The sequence below is a fragment of the Eurytemora carolleeae genome, unplaced genomic scaffold, assembly GCF_000591075.1.
Source record: "Eurytemora carolleeae unplaced genomic scaffold, Eaff_2.0 scaffold2275, whole genome shotgun sequence".
Classification (NCBI taxonomy): domain Eukaryota; kingdom Metazoa; phylum Arthropoda; class Copepoda; order Calanoida; family Temoridae; genus Eurytemora; species Eurytemora carolleeae.
Window position 1 is genome coordinate 1 of NW_019398162.1, and position 21,721 is coordinate 21,721.

At 35.5% G+C, this 21,721-nt stretch overlaps 1 protein-coding gene across 3 annotated transcripts; it reads left to right on the forward strand.

The window, feature by feature from the left end:
* Positions 1-7: 7 nt before the first annotated feature.
* On the forward strand, positions 8-18,806 carry LOC111716916 (uncharacterized). 3 transcript variants are annotated; one of them, XM_023492423.1, is made up of 14 exons: positions 8-701; positions 791-845; positions 4,119-4,181; positions 4,469-4,508; positions 4,618-4,713; positions 4,893-5,231; positions 5,468-8,880; positions 10,341-13,770; positions 14,394-14,479; positions 15,225-15,347; positions 16,043-16,150; positions 16,863-17,671; positions 18,126-18,199; positions 18,268-18,806. In XM_023492423.1, exons 1-14 carry the CDS (start codon positions 651-653, stop codon positions 18,671-18,673), a joined length of 9,093 nt encoding a protein of 3,030 aa, XP_023348191.1. In that variant the 5' UTR covers positions 8-650; the 3' UTR covers positions 18,674-18,806. The 3 variants fall into 3 exon arrangements, with proteins under 3 accessions (XP_023348191.1, XP_023348193.1, XP_023348192.1); XM_023492425.1 differs by having other exon boundaries at positions 15,225-15,314; XM_023492424.1 differs by having other exon boundaries at positions 5,471-8,880.
* Positions 18,807-21,721: the final 2,915 nt, after the last annotated feature.

Below are 21,721 nucleotides of genomic sequence, written 5' to 3' on the forward strand. Positions count from 1 at the left end.
ACCTATAGTCTTCACCTAAAGGGTTGACAGATACCAACCAACCAATGGTTTTTAATTGGTTAGCCAACTGACTGGAATGTATCTACTTTATTTCTCTAGATTTGGACTAGATGATGGGGATTTAAAGGTCTAGTTAGAACAGGGGTGGGGCAGTGCACCCTGCTTTCTGGGCGGTCTGGGGGGCCCACAATGGGGTCTCTTGCAGATTCCAATTCCTTATGATTCCTTATGACAAACCTCCTCCCCCCTCCCCTCCGCTTCCCGCCAGGTGCTTGCGACATTGGGTCTCTCATATGTTACTTTAGTCGCCACCCTTTTTTATAATAAGTTATAAAGAATGTTAAATTTCTTGAAATTTTCTGTTCAAATTTCATTTCCAAAATAAAAAAATGAATTATTTAAAATTTGTTTATTCTGACCGGCCGTTTATCTTCTTTGGGTTCATGTGATCCAGAGTAAAATCCTACTTTCTACTGTTTACAGCAGTGTGCTCCGAATCCGAACCTTTTTTATTTCCTGATTTCGGTCTTGAGATGCCATAGCCCAGAAGTAACCTAAATTCACAAAATGAGACTGTCCTGTTGCTCTAATATAATCAATTAAACTTTACATATTTTTCATTTTTAGATTTAAAGTGCTGTGTACTCACGATGTATCCTAAACTGTTTAGTAAGCCTATTAATCTTACCTTAATTACCAAGGTAACAAAACATTGAATTATATAAATATTGTTTTTAAGATATTGTAGAATGCAGATTCTATTTATTGTAATTTATCTGTTTTATTTTAGCCTTCAGAGTTCTTTAATCTTTCGCTTCCTCCTGCTACTCAACAGCTGATTAAAGGTTAACACTCATAGTCTTAGTTTAAAACATTTCTGGAATTAAACTTGAGGGTTAATTATCTTTCCATGTAAAGTTAAACTCTGTAAAATATTATGATTTAAAAAATGCTCTCTAAAACGCATTTATATGTTATAGATTTTTATAAATCTGAATTATTAATAGTGTCTTAACTTTCATATGAACCTCCTAATTCTGAATTAAATTAAGATAAACTTTCTAATTCTGCATTATTTTGTTGATTAACTTCTTAATTCTGGATTATTTGTAGTTAAACTTCCTAATTCTGGGTTATTTTGTAGATAAACTTCCTAATTCTGGATTATTTTGTAGAAAAACTTCCTAATTCTGGATTATTTTGTAAATAAACTCCCTAATTCTGGATTATTTTGTAGATAAACTCCATAATTCTGGATTATTTTGTAGATAAACTCCCTAATTCTGGATTATTTTGTAGATAAACTCCCTAATTCTGGATTATTTTGTAGATAAACTCCCTAATTCTGGATTATTTTGTAGATAAACTCCCTAATTCTGGATTATTTTGTAGATAAACTCCCTAATTCTGGATTATTTTGTAGATAAACTCCCTAATTCTGGATTATTTTGTAGATAAACTCCCTAATTCTGGATTATTTTGTAGATAAACTCCCTAATTCTGGATTATTTTGTAGATAGACTTCCTATTGGAATTGAGATTTGGCTTTTGTTCTAACAAACTTGCGATAAATGCATCTCAAACCTAGTCAATGATATTTCATCCTAAGGGTAAAATTATTCCAGAAGCTAGATTTTTTTTCAATGATAATAATTTTGATGTACCCGTCGACCCTGAATTGATTTATCCTATCGAAAGAATTCATAACAATTCTGTCCCCTGTCCTGCTTATAAAATTCTTGGTGTTTACGTTGATGAAAACCTCACTTTTAAAATCTCAAAGTCAATGTTTTCCTTGAACAAGGTTAAAAAAATTTCTCTCGCCCTCAGCTCTAAAAAGTATTAATTATGCTCTTGTCCATCCTCACTTTTTATTTTGTTTACCAGTTGTAAGCTGTACCAGTCTAAAAAATAAATATTAATTCTCTGAGTCTTATACAAAAAAAATGTATTAGAACAATTGCTGAAGCTAGATATAATGCTTATTCTGAACCTCTATTTTATGAATTAAAAATACTCTCCTTCCTGGACCTTATTCTTCAGCAAAAACTTTTGTTCATGCACTTCATAGCTTTTAGTTACGCCCCTCCTTCTTTCTTTATGGATCAGGTGTTCCCCAGGAATTTAGATATTGAGATGCACCAATACCCCTTAAAAAATCGAGATCAAGTTTTTGTTCTTAGATGTAAAAATGTATTTGTTAACAGATTTCCTTTGTATTCTTTCACTTCCTGTTGGAATGAACTTGACCCAGCTTTGTCTTGTATTGCTAATAAAAATGAATTTAAATATAAACTTATAGAGGACGTGAGTCAGACTCTAATAAAATGCATAAATAACTTCCAGTATATATATATTTCTTATAACTTATTACTAGAGGGTTCAGAACTAGAGTCAATATCGATATCGCACGTGTAGACTGTCGAGATCATATCAGTACTTATGCCCCGTATCCGTTCTATCTCATTCTGTTGAATCTTGTGGAACTAGTTTAACGCGGCCAGGCATCGTCTTCCACANTACGAGGAGACCAGTTTGGCCTTTAAATCCTCATAAGGGGTTTCTGAGGAGGCAGCAGAACCCATGATCAGGCCGCGTACCGAGACCATAATCTTCTGGGGAAGTTTCTGTACGATGTGGTCGAATTTGGTTATTGACTGTGTGATCTGGGCGTTTCTGAAGGCTGCCTCTGCATGAAGGAACCACAGGTCGGGGTCCTCTGTCCAGAAATCCGGGAGCTTGACGGAGACTTTGGCGACGAACTCGGTTGGAGTTACTTTCGTGTCGGTCATGATGCTCGGATGTATCACTTAATGTTCAAAGTTCAAGAAAATCACTAAACTGGATAGCGTTTAACTGTATGTTCAAAGTCAGGGGTCACCAATATAGAGGACGTGAGTCAGACTCTAATAAAACGCATAAATAACTTCCAGTATATATATATTTCTTATAACTTATTACTAGAGGGTTCAGAACTAGAGTCAATATCGATATCGCACGTGTAGACTGTCAAGATCATATCAGTACTTATGCCCCGTATCCGTTCTATCTCATTCTGTTGAATCTTGTGGAACTAGTTTAACGCGGCCAGGCATCGTCTTCCACAAACTTAAGCAACCTTTTCTGGATAGATTATCGAACTTTGAATGCAACCGGCTATTTTGCTATACTTGTTCAACTCTAGTTTCTTAGTTTAGATTGGGGTTTCCAAGGTCTTATATATGATCTGCTCATATTTTTAATTCTTGATACATAAAATGAATATCATATACATGTGTCTTTGTCTGAAGAAATATATAGCTTATTTTTGATCTCATATCTTGGTCAGAATAACATGTATTAATAATATTTTTTTACCAAGAGCAATCTTTTACACTATTGTGTCTAAAACTTTTTGTATTTCTGACTGAAAAGATTGACGCTATGTCTCCGCCTCCTGTTCTCCAACCGCCACCGCCGCTACTCTCCGCCATTTATGTGCTCCATTAATGCACATTGCACAACGTTTGATTCTAATCATTATTATGCTGAACCAGGGGAGCTCGTGTGAAAACAGCTCCCCTGGTTCAGCTCCCCGGCCACAAAATATATATAATTGTTTAGTTATTTTTATTAATACCAATGTTGTAAACTTGTGGCCTAATAAATAATTTGATTTGATTTGATTTTTGGATTATTTTGAAGATAAACTTCATAATTCTGGATTATTCTGTAGATAAACTTCCTAATTCTGGATTATACTGTAGTTAAACTTCCTTTTTATGGATTATTTTGTAGATAAACTTCCTAATTCTGGAATATTTGTTGATTAACTTCCTAATTCTGGATTATACTGTAGTTAAACTTCCTTTTTATGGATTATTTTGTAGATAAACTTCCTAATTCTGGAATATTTGTAAATAAACTTCCTAATTCTGGATTATTTTGTAGATAAACTTCCTAATTCTGGATTATACTGTAGTTAAACTTCATTCTTATTGATTATTTTGTAGATAAACTTTCTAATTCTGGTTTATTATGTAGATAAAGTTTCTAATTCTGGATTATTTTGTAGTAGTTAAATTTCCTAATTCTGGATTATTTTGTAGTTAGACTTCCCAATTCTGGAATATTTATAGATAAACTTCCTAATTCTGGATTTGCTGTCTTCAGACCTCTAGACGAAAACTATTCATTACTAGGTAACAAGATTTTTTTTTATCAAGAAAGGATTTAATTTTTTATTCATTTATTTTATTAAACTTGACAACTCATAAAAAATTTAAATCCCATCATTAATATTTCAAAAATAGGTCTAAAATATACTTAAACATGCCAATCTTGTAAGTTAAAGTAATACCAATTAAAGTTTATTAGGAATCTATTTACAATTCTCTTTCACAACTAGTTGATTCAATCAAATAAGTTGTATTTTTTGCTACTCTCTAATACGTAACAACATGATTAAGTATCTATTCTTTTTTTTCAGTTCTCAAGCCTGAGTATTTAAACAATACAAAAATCATCAAGTAAGTCTAGCATTATTTCATCTTAATTTTAAATGAAGGGATGATGTGAGTGCGGGGGGGGGGTTGAACATTTTTTCATGAAGAAAAGGTATATTTGTTATTCTATTAGGGACTTCATTGGGTTTGCAGTTGATCAGCCAACTAATGAAGATTTACCTCAGCTCAAATCTATTCTTCGGAATCATGATATTCAGTTCAGCTCTAGGCAAACGATTATTTCAATCAAGCATTCTATTAGTTTATATTCTATAATAAAATATTAGCTGCTATCGTGTATCTTTCTTTCCTTTACGAATAGGTTTTAACAACCGCAGACATATTTCTTATGAAACAATTAGATAAAAGTTCAATTATTTGATTATTTGATTGACAAAGTTTGTGCAGCTTCAGGAATATCTTTGAATGTGCAATAGCTGTGAACATTGAAGCTTTCCAGAGAAAACTGTTAAAAGTAAAGTCGAAGGCCCGAGAACCTGAATCTGTATCCAGGAACCCAGAAATTCCCCCTGAATCCAGTAATAAAGATTTGTCTTCTGAATCAAAAATTATAGATTTAACACCACAGTTGGTTTCTGTAGCCCTAACTGCAGAATCAAACAACAAAGATCTGGCATCGGAATCCTCCATTAAAGAACATATTTCTGAATCCAGTAGGAAAGATTTTAAAGCTGAATCTGCTCTAAAAAATCCTGAATTCAATGAACACACTAACAATGAAACTAGGGATGGTCTATGGACATCGTTTTATGCTCGGCAAAAAAAATCAAATTAAGTTTTTCCCTAAAAAATGAAAATAACAATCTTAAATTATTTAATTCTTAACAGAGAATCGTTATGTCAGGATATTAGCCTAAAATATTCATCCTCTGAAAAATTAAGTAACCCAAGAACGTAAGGAAAGTTTTTAACATTGAAAAATTAAGAGCGCTGGAAAACTTTGACCATCTATTTTTTTTAAGTAGGATAGGGCAAGAACATTGTCTGCAACCAGATCATACTTTGCTACCAACTCTTAGTAGACTACGAGATTCAACTTTGCTACAAGATGCACCTCATAAGCCAGATCAAACTCAGATACCAGATAAAACTCTGTCACTAGATCAAACCCTGGAACCAGATCCCACTATGTTACCAGGTGCTACTCCAATACCAGACCAAACCCTACTACCAGATCCGACCTTGAGGAAAGACTTATTTCATGAAAAATCTTTGCTTGAATATCCAATAACTTCTCCAGATCCTTCTTCCGCCAGAATAATAAAACCTCCCAGATCTAATGTATTAGAGAAATCTTCAACTGCCATTTTACCCCAACCAGAACCGGTACCTGAGCTAGAACCTAGTAAACTCTCAACCAGTGAGAAAGCTGTAATAGCAGTTTCTCTCGGACAGGAATGTTCAGATCTGAATTCCAAGGATTTGTCTGAGCCTCCAATTGATAAACTTTCCACCAGTGAAAAAGCTCTCGTGTTAAGCACAAGTTTAGGTTTAGAAAAAGAAAATACTACCAAGAGACCTGATGCTGCAACAACAGATGAATCTAACATTTCGAATGATAAGTTTGAGCTTCCTATAGATTTTCCTCCGCCTGCAAGTGTACAAGTGTTAAAGGTTGTTCCTGCTAAGCTGCGCCGCAAACAGAATAATGTTTCAACTGATTCTGAATCATCTGAATTTGTGCCTGTCAAAGAAAAGACTGAGAATCCAGAGGTGCCAGATTTTGAGCCTCCTCCTAGTGTGCAAATAGTTGGGGAGGTCATGCATAACCCTGAGTACGAGGAACCCCCTGTATCTCCTCCACGATGTGAACTTAATATCAATCTAGTGGAAACAAACAGTCAGCAAGAAGAAGTTGTAACAAACCAAGATCCTACTGTACCCCCCCTTTATGAGCCCGTTCTAATCGACACATTAAGAACTCGTCAACTGAATAAACAAAACAGAATTATAAGAAAACCACAGACAAATCTACATGCTTCTCAAAATCCCCTGCAAGAATCTGAATCAAATTCCCAGTTTTTCCCCCCCGCTCATGAACAACCTCAATACCAACAGAATTCTCAGTTTAATCCTAATATTGCGCCTTTTGCAAATTTTCATTCCCAACCATATTCTCAGTCTAGCCGTTTACCTCATCCTTATCTGAACCCAATAAGGCCGCCTTATCCTCAACCTTATTTCCATCAACAAGGGAATGCTTTTTCTCAACCGCATCCTCAATCATATCCACAACAATTCCGACAGCCTCAACCACTACCAGAACTTCGTTCTCACCTTTTAAGTCACTCAAACAGACAAGTTCAACCAAAATCCCAGAATCAACAACATCCGCAACCTCAGTGTCTTCCCAACCGTCCACATCTTCAAGCTCAGTCAACTCCATGCCATCAGTCTCATCTACAACCCCATCCTTATTCACAAGTTCAACAGCACAGACATCCCCATCAGGCGTCTCAACAACCTCTGTCTCATTTACAAGTTCCACACCAGCCACAACCTCAACCTTATTTACAGTTTCAACCTCAAGCTCAACCCCATTCGAAACATCAGTCTTACCTACTAACAAATCAAGCTCAGCAGCAGCAGATACCAGCGCGACCTGTAAACAGGCGTCCATCTCATCCACCTCCCCCCCCTTATCTACATGCTCAACAGCAGGGACAAGGACATCCTTATTCGCACCATCAGTCTGATCCAAATCTACAAGAGCTGTTACAATCCCAGCCTATTCCACACCAGCAGTCTCATCAGTACCTACCTCATTCCGAACATTATAGTACAATGGCATCAACATCGCATTCAGTCCAAACAATACATAGCTCAGTGCCTTCTCAGAGTTCAGGATTTTATCAGCATTTAAATGAAGCTTTTCCACCCCAGCAGTCTGTGAATCAGATGAGTGCTCCTGGAGTTGGAGGAAGAATGAACAACCAATTAGGATACCCACATAAATCTAGTATACGGAATCCGGCTCCACCACCACTACCACAACCACAACCACAACAACAGCAACAACAACAAAACTTTTCCTCGGTTCAGCAACAGAGTTGGGGGAATCTGCCAATAGTTGAAGGTCAAATACAGGGTATTCAGGCACAAGTCCCGGTACCAACAAGAGGGGGTCAATATCAATCAGGGGGGTATACTGCTCAGCACCCCACTCCAATCCCTAACTATTCATCTCCAGTATCATCAAAGCCTTTGGTTTCAACTGCTCAATCTAGTCCTGTAACCTTGCAAACCATGAAATCCCATGAATTCTCTGATGAAGAGAGAATGCGGATTTCTATAGAACAGCAAACTAGACAGCGTGAACTCCAACAGTTACAAGCAAATAAAGGTTTACACAGACAACCTCCAACCATCAGCCAAGCAGATCATTGCACTGAAACTCAAGCAACTTGTCGGCTGTTATGGCCGGAGAGTGTTGAGGTTCTTGAGCCTCTTTCTATTCTGAAAAGTACTGCTATTAATTTAGAACTAGCAAAAGAAACTGTAAGGGATCTATATAAATTTTGTGTAAATCTTACTCAGTCAAAAATTAATGCTTTGTTAAACCTTCTGAAAGGTGAAATCAGTGTGAATCAATTCCGTTTAGAATTGATGGCGAACTCCACCTCGTTCAAATATTTTCATTGGTTCAGATTTTATCTGAAAACTGGTAATGTTTCTCTTACGGAAATACATGAAACCTTCAATAGCAGTATTCGTTTCATCAAGTTCCCAGCAAACCCATTCATATGCTTATCTAAAGATCCAAACCCATTTAAGCAAATTCTGGAGATCTGTATGAAAAGAAATCCTACGGTGGAAACTTGGAAGTTATTGTTGCAGCTTCTAGTGTGGAACTTGACATTAAAAGATTTTGTTGAAAAAATGCCATCAGATATGTCGATATCAGAAGGCTTAGAACAGAAGTTTACCAGCTTTTTGTTATTTTTACATGATTTGGAGGATAAAGAAACGTATTTAAAAGATCTGGTAAGTTTTTTGAATAAGTTGAGTTTGGGCGATAAGGGCAGTATGGACGTGAAAAACAATATGAAGGAGTCAGATTACATTCTTGTAAAAGGAAATAATCCTGTTAATACAAACAATCCAACACAACCAGATAATATATCCATTAACAACTTGATAGCTCCGTCTACAAGCTCCAGTAGTGTAGAGGAAACTAGACGGTTGACTTTAGATAATCCGGGTTCTCAAGATGAAGCTGAAGGATTGAATAGAGAGGATATCTTAAATACACCTCCTCCAATCAATCCAGTTCCTCAACTGAGAATGATAATAGATAACTCCGATCTAGTATCTCACTCCAAAAGAACCTCAATACCTCCGCATATTCAGGAACAGACTTCAGATATAAATCTTGGTAAGACGATTTTTAAATACTAGTCTTTTAGGGTGCTTTGTGTCCATCTTCTTTTTAAACTTTTAATTGTGGCTTTATCTGTGAGCATCTTCTCTTTGTATAGTATAAATTTTTTTTTTGCGGATTTCATCATATTTTTTTCGCGCATTTTCGAAATTTTACAAATTTAAATAATTTAAGATCGGGATGTATTTTTCAAGCAAACTCGGTCCTTTTACAGGATTGAATCCTGAGCTGGGAACTTAAGAATGGATAACCTTTAATCCCAACTACTTAATCCGAATATCCACTGTGGAAACTTTTAATTTTAGTCCCTAATCCACTCTTTTTCTCTCTCTTTGGATATCTTTACATTATTTTCTCCAATGAGAGTGCAGGTATATAGTAAATTATAAATAAATTGTATTGACCTAGAAAATAAATTCCATCCCATGAGAGAAATCCGCAATTTCTAACAAATAAAGAATTGTTGTCGGCCATTTTGTAAATTAATAATCGGTTAAGAAAAATATTGAATAACAGGTTTGAGATTCTTTTGTAACCAATTTTAACGATAAATGGGTGAGAAATTAAGTGAGGGCTCTTTCAGTCAAGAAAACGAACCAATCTGGCATTCTTAGAATCCAATTTGTTGATCTAAATATTTAATCTCAAGTCTAACATAATCTCAAGATTATGTTAGTCTCGAGATTAGCAAAAACAGCGGATTAAGCATTAATCCTGATATCCACCATTCAAAAGTTCCCAGCTCGGGATACTTTTACTTTAAGTAATAGTTTTTTTTTAAATTAAATAATTTAAGATAATAATATTTTAAGATTGCATATTTAAAGTCTGATTGGCCATAAACCTTCCCTGGGGCCACGTGAGGTCCCACACAAAATTTGGGTCTCATCGGTTCAGCCGTTTTGACGTTTATTGGATACAAACAAACAGACACCCAGACAAGCTAAATTTATAAGACTAGAAATTCTAGGCGCTTCGCGCCCTTCTTTCTAGGCTTTTAAGGCGCTTCGCTCCCATATTCTATTTAAATTGTGAACATGTTCTTTTTGTTTACATTTTAAAACAAAGAAGAAAAAAATATTGCGGATTTTAAAAATAAATTCGCGGATTTTCAAGAATCTAAATTTTTTACAAAAATAAAAACCTTTAAAACACATTTTTTTAAAATTTTTATCATTCATTAACCTTCCCTGTGGTCACGTGATGTCCCTCAAAACATTTGGGCCCGATTGGTTCAGCCGTTTTGACGTTTATAGGATACAAACATACAGACACCCAGACAAGATAAATTTATTAGATTAATATTAACAACATCTAGCTTTTCTTTTAGATAGGGTTAGGGGCCGGTACCAATGTTAAAAGACATGCAACTCATTAAGGACAGTTATTTTTTTAATCGCTGTCTCCCNTTTGATAGGGTTAAACTACAAATAACAATTGCTCACTTTGTGCAGGTGGGAATGTGCCAGTATTGGAATCTCCAGATAGCACCTGGAACCCTGTTAGGAAACCTCTTCTCCAGAATCCTAAACCAGCGAATATTAAACATCAGGAGGAAAAGAAAGCTGATATTAGGATTAAAGCAGGGAGGGGAAGAGGACAGAAAACTGGACGTCAAGGATTGATTTTAGAGAGTAAAGGAAAAAGAGGACGTGGTCGGTCCAAATTACCTACTACTGCGGACAGTAATAATACAAATTATCAAATACCAACGACTATTATTAATAATACCAAGCGACCAATACAGCCGAGGCCAGTGCCTGAACTTTTGAAGGTTGGTAAACCTACGTCCGATAGTTCGGAGAAAATAAGCTCAGATTCACATCATTTCACTGAAATTATCAAGAGAAGAGTTAACCAAGCTAGCAATGACCTACAAGATTATCACAATTTTCGTGCTTGTTTTATTCAGTTTATTAACAATGAAATAAGTGGAGATGAATTGATAAGTAAAGCCTCTTGGAACGGAATCAGTAAAACATATTTAGAGGAGAAGAAATCTTCCCTCCAATCTGCATTGTTTAGCACAACCCCTTGGATATTCCCTCATGATATATTTAATGATCCTGAGGTTAAAGTTGATCATACTTCAAGAAAGCTTTATATCTTCATAGTCAATTCCATCCAACATACACCAACTGAGTTTAGACCTAGACCTATTACTTCTGCAGAGAATCTGGAATGTTCTTCATTCTTCAGGATTAAGGTTATTGATAACAATATACCTCAGGAGTACACCTGTATAGTTGCTGAGCAGTCAACTATCCTTATATTCCTGCGACAAAGTGAACTACCTGACCCTGAGTTTGCTGTGAGTATGACACGATATAGGGAGGATACTGCCAAACTATTTATACCAAACAAGAAGAAAGTCAATGATGATATCGTACACGCTAAGATTGTTCAGGATTTGACTGGTTTTAAACAGGATTTTTTAAATGTTCTTAATATATCTTCAAGAGACTGTATAATCACCCTGGAAAATTTTGTCTGGCTATTTTCTGAGTATGAAAGAACTTGTGGACACGCCCTGATGATGCAGTATGTTACCTCACCCCCGGAGCAGGTTCGCATCAAGCTTATCAGTATATGCTCGGAGCTTGATGAAGATATTCTTTTAAATGTGTTTAAACTTCAAAATAAAACAACCAGGTTGGGATTCACTTTGATAGTGTTTGCGAAAAGGATTATTTTAGTGCATGATCCAGATATGATCCTTAAAGATTTTGGTTACGGTAAAGGATTTGAGTTAAAAACCCACTTGAGAAATGGAACCCTGTTTGTAACTGTAGGTTCCTTAAGCTTAGCTCTAACTGTAGAGGTCGTGGCAGAGGAATCCAGGTTTCTGGAGTTATTAGAGAAGAATCAAGGACTAGCAGTGGACCGAGAGTCTAAGTTAATAGATTATTTAAAGGACTGTGAACCTAAAGTTGAGCCTCTGAAGTTTTCCGAGAGAAGTGTGGATTGTATAGCTAGAGCTTACATCAAAGCAAATAAGAAACCAATTCCTGTAATTATGATCTATCTCACCCCTATCAAGGCATGTACAAGAAGAGCTCAGATCCTAGGTTACAATTGCCAGAATTCAATTCTCAAGTTTGATGTCATAATTGTGAAGAATGATGAAGGTATGAAGTTTTTGGCTGAGAAAGGTGCTCTCTTGCTAGAGGAGAACATTCATTTGATAAAAACTACAGATTTATCAATTCTCAGGTATATGTACAAGCCTTCTTCATGTTTGTTTCTCCAGATCAAGACGGATATATTCCAACCCAGAAACATCATAGATGGAGACCTTTGCACTTCTCAAGTAAGATTAGAACAGTTGAGACCCAGAGAAGAATTTATTATGTTTTGGGAACCCATCGCAGCCAAGGAAACCTTTGTAATTCCGAAAAACTTTCCTGATATATCTCATCCGGAATTCCTTAAAACCATCATCAGTTCTCCACTCTCTAGCTCCTCTGGCAGCCCTAGACAATCAAATTCTGCCAAAAATTCTCCAACACAATTGCTATCATCAAAATCTCCTAAAAAAGAATCCAACGGGTTTCCTAACAGTACTGCAGGGTCACCATCTCTAAGACCTGGAAACAGTCCCAGAAAGTCTCCAAAACAAGGAACTAGTCCTAAAGGGGGTTCTAGTCAAAAAGTAAGTTTAAGAGGAGAAACCATAGAATCTCTTAGAAAAGCACTCCATGAAGAACAGAAGAAAATATTAAACTCAGTTCCTCAAAACAGAAAGTTAGATTTAATGGACAAAGGTCTTCCAACGGTACCTGATAATATTCCCACACCAATCCAGTCTTTATCTCAAGGAAACATAAAGTTAAGGTTTCCAGAAGAAAGTTCTGAAAAGTCTCCAATAATATCTGGACAACCTGAGCAGTGCACCAATCTTTCATCTACTGTCTCAACAATTCCAATCACTGAACCACAGTCAAGCATTTCATATACACAACAGCGTTGTTCTCAATCACCACAAACACTTCCAGTGACTGATTGTATTCAGGAGACTCAAGACCTTGCAGCTGAACTGGGAATCAGGCTTGAATCCCCTTCTGACATGAAAAAAGGTCAAAATATAGTGTTACGAAGAGTGGATGAAAATAATCCTTTCAAATTCAGATTGTCAAAAAGTGACCTGAACTTGTCTACAAATTCCTTATTGGATTCACCCTCCAGCTCAGAACCTGAAGATGATGCTGCCTTTCATAATGATTCAGCTGTGGTAGATGATATTGGCCTGCACAATGATTCAGCTACTGAAGATGATAGTGCTTTGCACAACGATTCAGCTACTGTAGATGATAGTGCCCTTCACAATGATTCGGTAATTGAAGATCATAGTGCCTTGCCCAGCGATTTAGCTACTGAAGATGTCAGTGCCCTGCGTAAAGATGCGGTTTCTGTAGAGGATGCACCTGCAAATGACAGTTCCGATACCTCTGAACAAATAGCATTAGAAAAGTCACCTTTTATGCATGCGAGTCTTCCAGCTAAAGATATATCTATGAGTGAATGTGCAATAAGTAATGTCAGTTCTAAGAACCCCGAGATTCCGATAAAAAGTACAACAGGCCCCTCTTTAAATTTCAGAAAAGAAGATTTGAAGCGTAAATCTAATGTACTAGAAGAAACGAATAGTAGTGTAGACGATAACAAGGAAAACAAGAGCTCGAGAAGGAAAAAACGACGTGGAGAGGATCCACTGGAAGAGAAAAAGCCTCCTCCTGTAGACTTGTTAGACGATCAGGAGGTTATCGATCTGTATAAAGATGATGAAGATCGTCTCCAGGATATTCCAGGAGTAGACGAATATGTTTCCAGGAAAATTATCAAATTCAGAGCAGACTACAAGGACTTCTATGAGTTTAAATCCGGGTAAAAAACAATTTAGCAATCTTCTTCATACCTACAAAGATAATTATGTATATATATTATATACAGGGTTACCCACAAAGGATGAGACTTCATAGACGACTGTACAGAATATATACTGTCTTTTCTATATTCAAGAATATCTGCAACTGTAAACTTTTTTCGTTTATTGCCCAATCTTCGTAAAAGGCATTAGTCGCAATTTGAACTTGGGACAGTCTCTCTGTTTAGGTCGTCTTTACAGTCTCGTCCTATGTGGGTAACCCTGCATATAAAATAGTAATCTCTGTATGGATGTCTGATCATAACTCATGAAGCCCTTGACTGATTTGGGGGAACTAGGCAGAATAACGGGAATGTTCTTAGTCATAATTCTAAGACCAAACTCCAAGCAAATCTGGGATCCCAAGCTAGTATTTCGTAAGATTACACTATTTTCAAACTGAAATCATGATATTGCAAAACCAATTGAAAGAAAATATACTTGTCAGCGTCAACAGCAATAATTATTTGCCTTTCTTTATAAAACTTAGAAACTTAATCAATTAGGGTTATTTTATTATTTCAAAAAAACATTATCTTTCAACTTTAATATTGAAAAATTATTTAAATGTATTTCTGTTTAGGTTGAGAAGTTTTATCCTTGTATGCTCTGATATTCAACACGAGGTTGGAGGACTAGCTAGAGGGGATCTACTCCTAGCCTATAAAGGTTACAGTAATAACCAAACCTGTAGAATGAATGTCTTCCTTGTTCTTCCTTTTACCTGAAAAATGTCACTAATTAATTCTTCAAGTTTTTTTTCCAAATATTAAAAAGTTGCACAGTAGTGAATAATTTAAAGAATTATTGCATTGGGGAAAAGTGAAAATTGGACATCAGAGACAAGTTTTTCATCCTCTTTCTTACTTTGACCCTTAAACATTCAGTTATTTCTCGATTAAGCATAATTTAATTTCTGCAATTCAGGGACAAAAACATTTACACCTCTAAATAAAAATCCCTTACTCATGGGGGGGGGGAATAATTTTTCATAAAAATATACACCCCTGAGTCATAACGACATTTCATTGAAAACATTAACTTCAGGCACAATATGTTAATTTTTATCGGATAATTTTTAATCTCAAACAACCAAAGGATGGCCATTCTAGGTAAAACTTCAAAGAGAATGGGAATTTTTATATTATTCCAAGCCTGGAGAATTAATGGTTAGAGTTAATGTTGCTGAGCCCACAATGTTTCTATCTGCCAGACTTTCCTATGCTTTTTAGTAAAGGATAAACAAGGTTTGATAGACTTAGCCGTGAAATTACCCAGAAGAAATTCTGCGCCTATACATTTTTCGAAATGTGTAATCTATAACCATAAAAGAAATCGAGAATTCCACAGTTTTCCGGTTTTATTTTTTTATATTATAATGGATGTTTAAACACTGATTGTTTTATAATTTTAGGAAAATTATTTGACTCTGAAACCCTTGGAAAATCAGTGAAGAGTTTAAGGGACAAACTGCATAAGGATATTAGTATTCAACCTTTAAAAGGTATACCTGTTTCTGTTCAAATCATGCTTCTAGGTTAGATACCATCAGAATATTTATTTCAAACCATTCAAACTTTTCAAACCTTTTAATTTTTTAACTTTTCTCACCATTTAAACCATTCAAACCTTAAAACCCTTTCAACCCTTTCAAATCTTGCAATCCATTCTATCCGTTCAATCCTTTCGAACTTTTCAAACCTTTTAAAATTTTCAAACTTTTTAAAATTTTGAAACCTTTCAAACCTTTCAAATCTTTTAAAACTTTTTAACTAATAAAATCCTACTATCGCGGGAACAGATATTTGGACTGAAACTAGTCTTTGTTATTTTTTTATTTTTTTTCAAGAAATGTTGCTACGAATTTTTTAGTTTGTAAATGTTGCAACTTATATATTTCTAAAATATTATTAAGTTGTTAACTTTTAAGAACTTTAAACTTTTAAAAGTTTTTGAGAAACTATGTAAGCTTTGTTCTATTCACTAACTGTAAGTAGAAAATAATTAATGAGGCAATCAAATTCTCCTGAGCTGGGAGTGGGAACTTTAGAATGGGATATTCTTAATTCCGATGGGTTAATTAATCTAAAGATTAATAACAAGAGGAGAGCAAGCATTATTTAATCTGGATATTAAGAAAAGATATCCACCATTCAAAATCTCCCAGCAGCTCTGCATTCTTAACTTTTAAGCTGACAAATCATATATTTCTGATCCTATCTTCATGTAAAGGTGTTTTCTCTCACAAGGAGTTTAAAGATTACTATCTGAAGAACCAACGAAAAGATAAGATTACAAAACCCTGGGTACTGGCAGTAAGTAAACTCATCGAAAACTCAGGTATTCAAATCAAATCATATATATATTTTTGTCCCAAGCATACATTACATATTGAATAAATTTTTTATAAAGCATATTTATTAAAACTTGAGACGGGGAGGCATTGATAGCCAGGGGCTGTTTAACACACAGCCTCCCACTGGAGAGTCAGTTTTTGCAATGATGCTGACTTGACGTCAAGTATCTTTCTAATTCACAACTGTACTCTTTAAACCTTTGTCTAATTAAGGGTGAATGAGATATCAATGTTATTACAGCTAAAAAATGTTATTATATTTTTTTTCTGTAAATGTCACTTGCAGATTGATGCCGCAGAGACAAGAATGAAAACTGTTGGAATTCAACACGTTTTAAGAAAGAAAAAATACCATATCTTCCTCATTGTTGCTCAGATAGAGGTTTATAGAGTACCGTTGTGAGTTAGACATGCCACTCTTTAGAACTAAAACTTAACGTGGTATTTGTTTAATAATTTTTTACTTTAAGATTAAGAGCAATAATTTTATTTTATGACCTGAGCTGAAAACTTTAGATTGGAATATCCTTAATCCCGATCGGTTAATTAATCTGGAGATTAATTACAAGAGTATTATTTAATCTGGAGATTAAATAAAGAGTGGATCAATCCCGATATCCATCATTCAAAAGTTGGCAGCTCTGACGGTAAAGAGGGTACATTTAGTTGTTAAATTAATTGTCATTTATACTCTAGGGCTTAGAATAGATGAATTCTTTAGCAAAATACAAACACGAAGATCAAACAATAAAACCGAGAAGAAAAAGTCTTCTAAAGAAAAGAAATCGACCGAGGAGCGGAAAGAACGTAAAAGAAAAAGCTCTGAAAAAGAAAACGAGAAAAGAGAAAATAAAAGAGTGAAAATAAATGATGATATTTCATCTTCACTGTCTGCAAAAAGCAGCGCTAACTCTGGCACCACGGAAAAGGTCTTGAATCAATCCAAGACAAGTGGCGAAAACCAGCATTCGGAGGAACCAAAGCGTAAGCAACCTATAAATATCATGCTTGAGAAGAAAATTCTAGATGGCAATATACTACCAGGGACTAGTAATTCCGTAAACCCGGAGAATAGTATCAAACCTTCGGAGAAGTCTTTGGAACCCAGCAGGTGGCGTAGTAATGAAATTATTCTGACAGAACCTGGCTCCGATGATTCCCATGATTTCTACAATTCTGATGATAACGAAAACACGGCAAACTATGAAAACTCGGATCAGGAATGTGAAATTCGAACCAATGGAAAAGCTTCCAGTCTTTCAAATATGTCTGGTCGTGAAGGAATTTTTCAGGAAGATAATTTTCAGTCTTTGCCTGAATGTTCTCCGAACTCTAGTAATAATCCTGCGAAAAAATCATCTGTGACATTTGAGATTAGTTCAACAAGACCTAATATTCCAGGGATATTAAAGAAATCTACCCAAGGATCAGTCTCTAAACCGGAAACATTATCAAACCCTGTACCTGGAGTATCCAAGGTTTCATCTTGGCTAACAAATGAAATGGTGAGTAGTTTTTTCTATAAATATTAACTAGCTAAAGGGCCCGTTGCCCTTGAAAAAAAAAATGTGATCCAATTTTTTCTAAACTAACCTATAACACCCCTGAGTGTCCACAAAATGTTCAGCCCAATCGGTCTAGCTGTTTGACCGGCCATTGGTGACACATATACGAATGTCTTGTTTTATTATATAGATAAACACTTTTGATATTATATTGTTTTAAAACTTTTGAAAGATACAAGCAAATATTAATCCAACGTTGCAAACACGTTGGAGTATTTTATCTTGAAGTTTTATCTACACATCTTTATTATTACTTTTTTATTGAATGGGAGTGTTAATGAATTTTTGACAGAGGTTTAAGAGTCGGTCGGTAAAAATGGAATATGATCTGGCTATTTACACTTTGGTTGCTGGACACAACCATTTTTTATACTAATGTTTTGAATTCTCTCAGGCTGATGTTGGTGATCATTATCCTGAGATACAGGATCAAACGCCAGCATTAACATCAAGGAAACTAAATTTTTGGTAAGAAATCATATTTAAACACAATAGACACCTGCAAGTTACGATTTAATGGTTTATTTTATTTTTAGGGGGTATAATGTAAATATGAGAGAAGCTTATGTATCAGTTGCTCGGTTAAAGAAGTTTTCTAATCCGAACCCAACAAGTATCCGTCCTAACCAAACATACACTGTGGAGAGAACTTGTGAACCCCCTCCTCCGAGCCAGTTCCCCTCTTATGAACAGCTCCTGCTAGAGAAATCAATCCGAGATGAGTCCAGGATGAAGGAACAGGGTTGGAGAAGTAATACCTTTTGTAACCTCTGCAATATACAGTTCCAGACGGATTCTGAAATAATAACCCACGTGGAGCAACAACATGGTGCCTCATCTCCATCCTACTCATCTGTCTTCAGCTGTAGCCAGTGCTCTAATACGTACTCCTCACAGCATAGAGCTAATCTTCATTTTTTAAAGAAACATTTTACAAAATAGAGATGTGTCTGCAGACTGTATGCCCTGTGCCTTGTATTCTATAGATCTCTTCAAACACTATATTTGATATTCATATTATGTAGAATATTTTAATTTCTAATTTACATACTAAATAGTTTTGTTATTTTTTTAATCAAATATAAAATGCTCGACAAAAAGATCAAGACTTAATGATATATTTGATTCGTGAAAAATGTTAAGATAATCGCTTTACCGAAATATTGTTTGGTACATCGATAAGAAGTATTGGATTGATATTACGCACGGTGAAGAGGATCTAAAAATGTCGATTGCCACTTTTTAGTTTTTAAATTTGTTACTAACAGTACTATATAAATAAGAATCTCACTTTATTAGTAACAGACGGACAAAATTATTTGTTGTGGGCGATCAAGGTTGAAATTAAAGTTGTCCAAATCTCTTAATTTGGTTTAATTCAGTAAACATTTCGCTATTGAGAGTAAGGCATCTCAAAATTGATGAATTGAATGGATCATAGGTTTGATAAAAATATTTGTTTATCATTTCTGTATGTTTCAATGATATCCGTCTATAAACTCAAGGATGCTCAGGGGGAGGCTGCCAACTTTTACAGAAGCAATTCTGAGTCGAATCATTTTTCGAAATGTCTTCTTTTAACAAATAACTTGTAATCTAGATAAAGTCTAAAACTTTTTTAATTCACGATAAATAAAGTTTTTAAAATAAACATTACAAATTATCCAAATATGGTAAAAAAAAGCTTTTACCTGGCAAATATAAGCTGCAAAACGGAATTTAATTGTACATGAATGGACCTAGGTTTAAAAATGGCTGGTTGCATACAAGGTTACCCGAAAAGGATGAGACATTAAGACTTTTTTATAATTTGACGATTCCGAGATTGAATTGAGTCATCTGCACTGAAAAAAAAATCTATTTTTATCCTATAAAATGATTTAGCAAAATAATAAATATCTTACAGTTCAAAGGAATCTTGAATAGAAGGAAGCTGACATTCCCTTCAGACGTTTCTGTAGTTTCATACTGTAGTTTCATAGGGGTAACCCTATAGGGGAACTGGGGGTATGGATATAAGGAGTAGATTTGATGTGATAGGTGGACTAGGGAGGGGGGTTATATAAGATGGAGGGGAGGGGGTTGGATAGGTATAGGTGAACAGGGGTAGGGATATGAGGAGTAGGATACAGAGGCGCAACTANGAGTAGAGATATAAGGGTAGGTTGGATAGGATAGGTAGACTAGGGTTAGAGATAGAAGGGTAGGTTGGATAAGATATGTGGACTAGGAGTAGAGATATAAGGGTAGGTTGGATAGGATAGGTAGACTAGGGTTAGAGATAGAAGGGTAGGTTGGATAAGATATGTGGACTAGGAGTAGAGATATAAGGGTAGGTTGGATAGGATAGGTAGACTAGGGTTAGAGATAGAAGGGTAGGTTGGATAAGATATGTGGACTAGGAGTAGAGATATAAGGGTAGGTTGGATAGGATAGGTAGACTAGGGTTAGAGATAGAAGGGTAGGTTGGATAAGATATGTGGACTAGGAGTAGAGATATAAGGGTAGGTTGGATAGGATAGGTAGACTAGGGTTAGAGATAGAAGGGTAGGTTGGATAAGATATGTGGACTAGGAGTAGAGATATAAGGGTAGGTTGGATAGGATGGGTAGACTAGGGTTAGAGATAGAAGGGTAGGTTGGATAAGATATGTGGACTAGGAGTAGAGATATAAGGGTAGGTTGGATAGGATAGGTAGACTAGGGTTAGAGATAGAAGGGTAGGTTGGATAAGATATGTGGACTAGGGGTGGAGATATAAGGGTAGGTTGGATAAGATAGGTGGACTAGGGGTAGGGATATAAGGAGAAGGTTGGAAAGATATAGGTGGACTGTAGGTATAGTTTGGATAGGATGGGCGGAAGCATGGATATACGGCGCAGGTTGGATATGATTTAGGATAGGTGGAAGCTATGAGCATGGAAATAAGAATCTAGGTTTAATAGGATAGGTGGAAGCTAGAAGCATGGATTTAAGGAGCAATTAGGATAGGATCTAGGTACGTGGAAGCTAGGGCAAGGGATAGGGAGGTTGCAGGTAGGATTTAGGATATGTGGAAGCTTTGGTGAAGGGATATGGAATAGGTTGGATAGGATCTAAGAATATGGAAGCTAGGAGTGGGTTGGATAGGATCGAAAGGTGAAGCTATAGGAGCAGGAATATAAGAAGTATAGGTTGGATGAGTTGGATAGGATCATGGTGAGGTGGAAGCCATGGCGCATGGATCGTAGTATAATTTTGAGAGGTGAAGCTAGGGCAGGGAAAAGGAGTAATTTGGAAAAAATCTGTGATATGCGGGATATGCAAGTGCAGCAGGGCCTAGGAATAGGATAAGGAGATATATTATAAGGATTTAAGGATATATGGCTATTATAATGGCAGCCAGAGGGCAGGGGTGTGAATTGTGTGATGGAGGTAGAATGTAGTCATTTCTTGATTGATTTATTGATAAACGTTTATTTCTATATACCTTATGACTGGTATCTTAATCAAGTAATCATTTCTTTAAGGATGCGTATACCATGATCTGACTTCAGACGGTGGATCCGCATTTGAACTACTGCCGTTTGAACTATGGTACGTTTGAAATATTGCTCGTTTGAACTATTGTTCATTTGAACTACTGACATGACGTCATATCCTGTAGTTTAAATCAACGCATTTCTTACTCATTTGAACTATTTTTCTACCCCAATTCAGTTTTAAAATTTTTTTTATAATCTCCATTATAAGTTATATTCATGACAATTAATTAGATAAACATTACACAGAATGAACATTAAAATAGTTCAAATGAACATAAAAATAGTTCAAATGAACATAAAAATAGTTCAAATGAACATGAAAATCGTTCAAATGAAAAAAAAATAGTTCAAATGGACAAAAAAATAGTTCAAATGAGCAAAAAAATAGTTCAAATGAACAAAAAAATAGTTTAAATATGGGCAAAAAAATATATCAAATGAACAAAAAAAAATAGTTCAAATGAGCA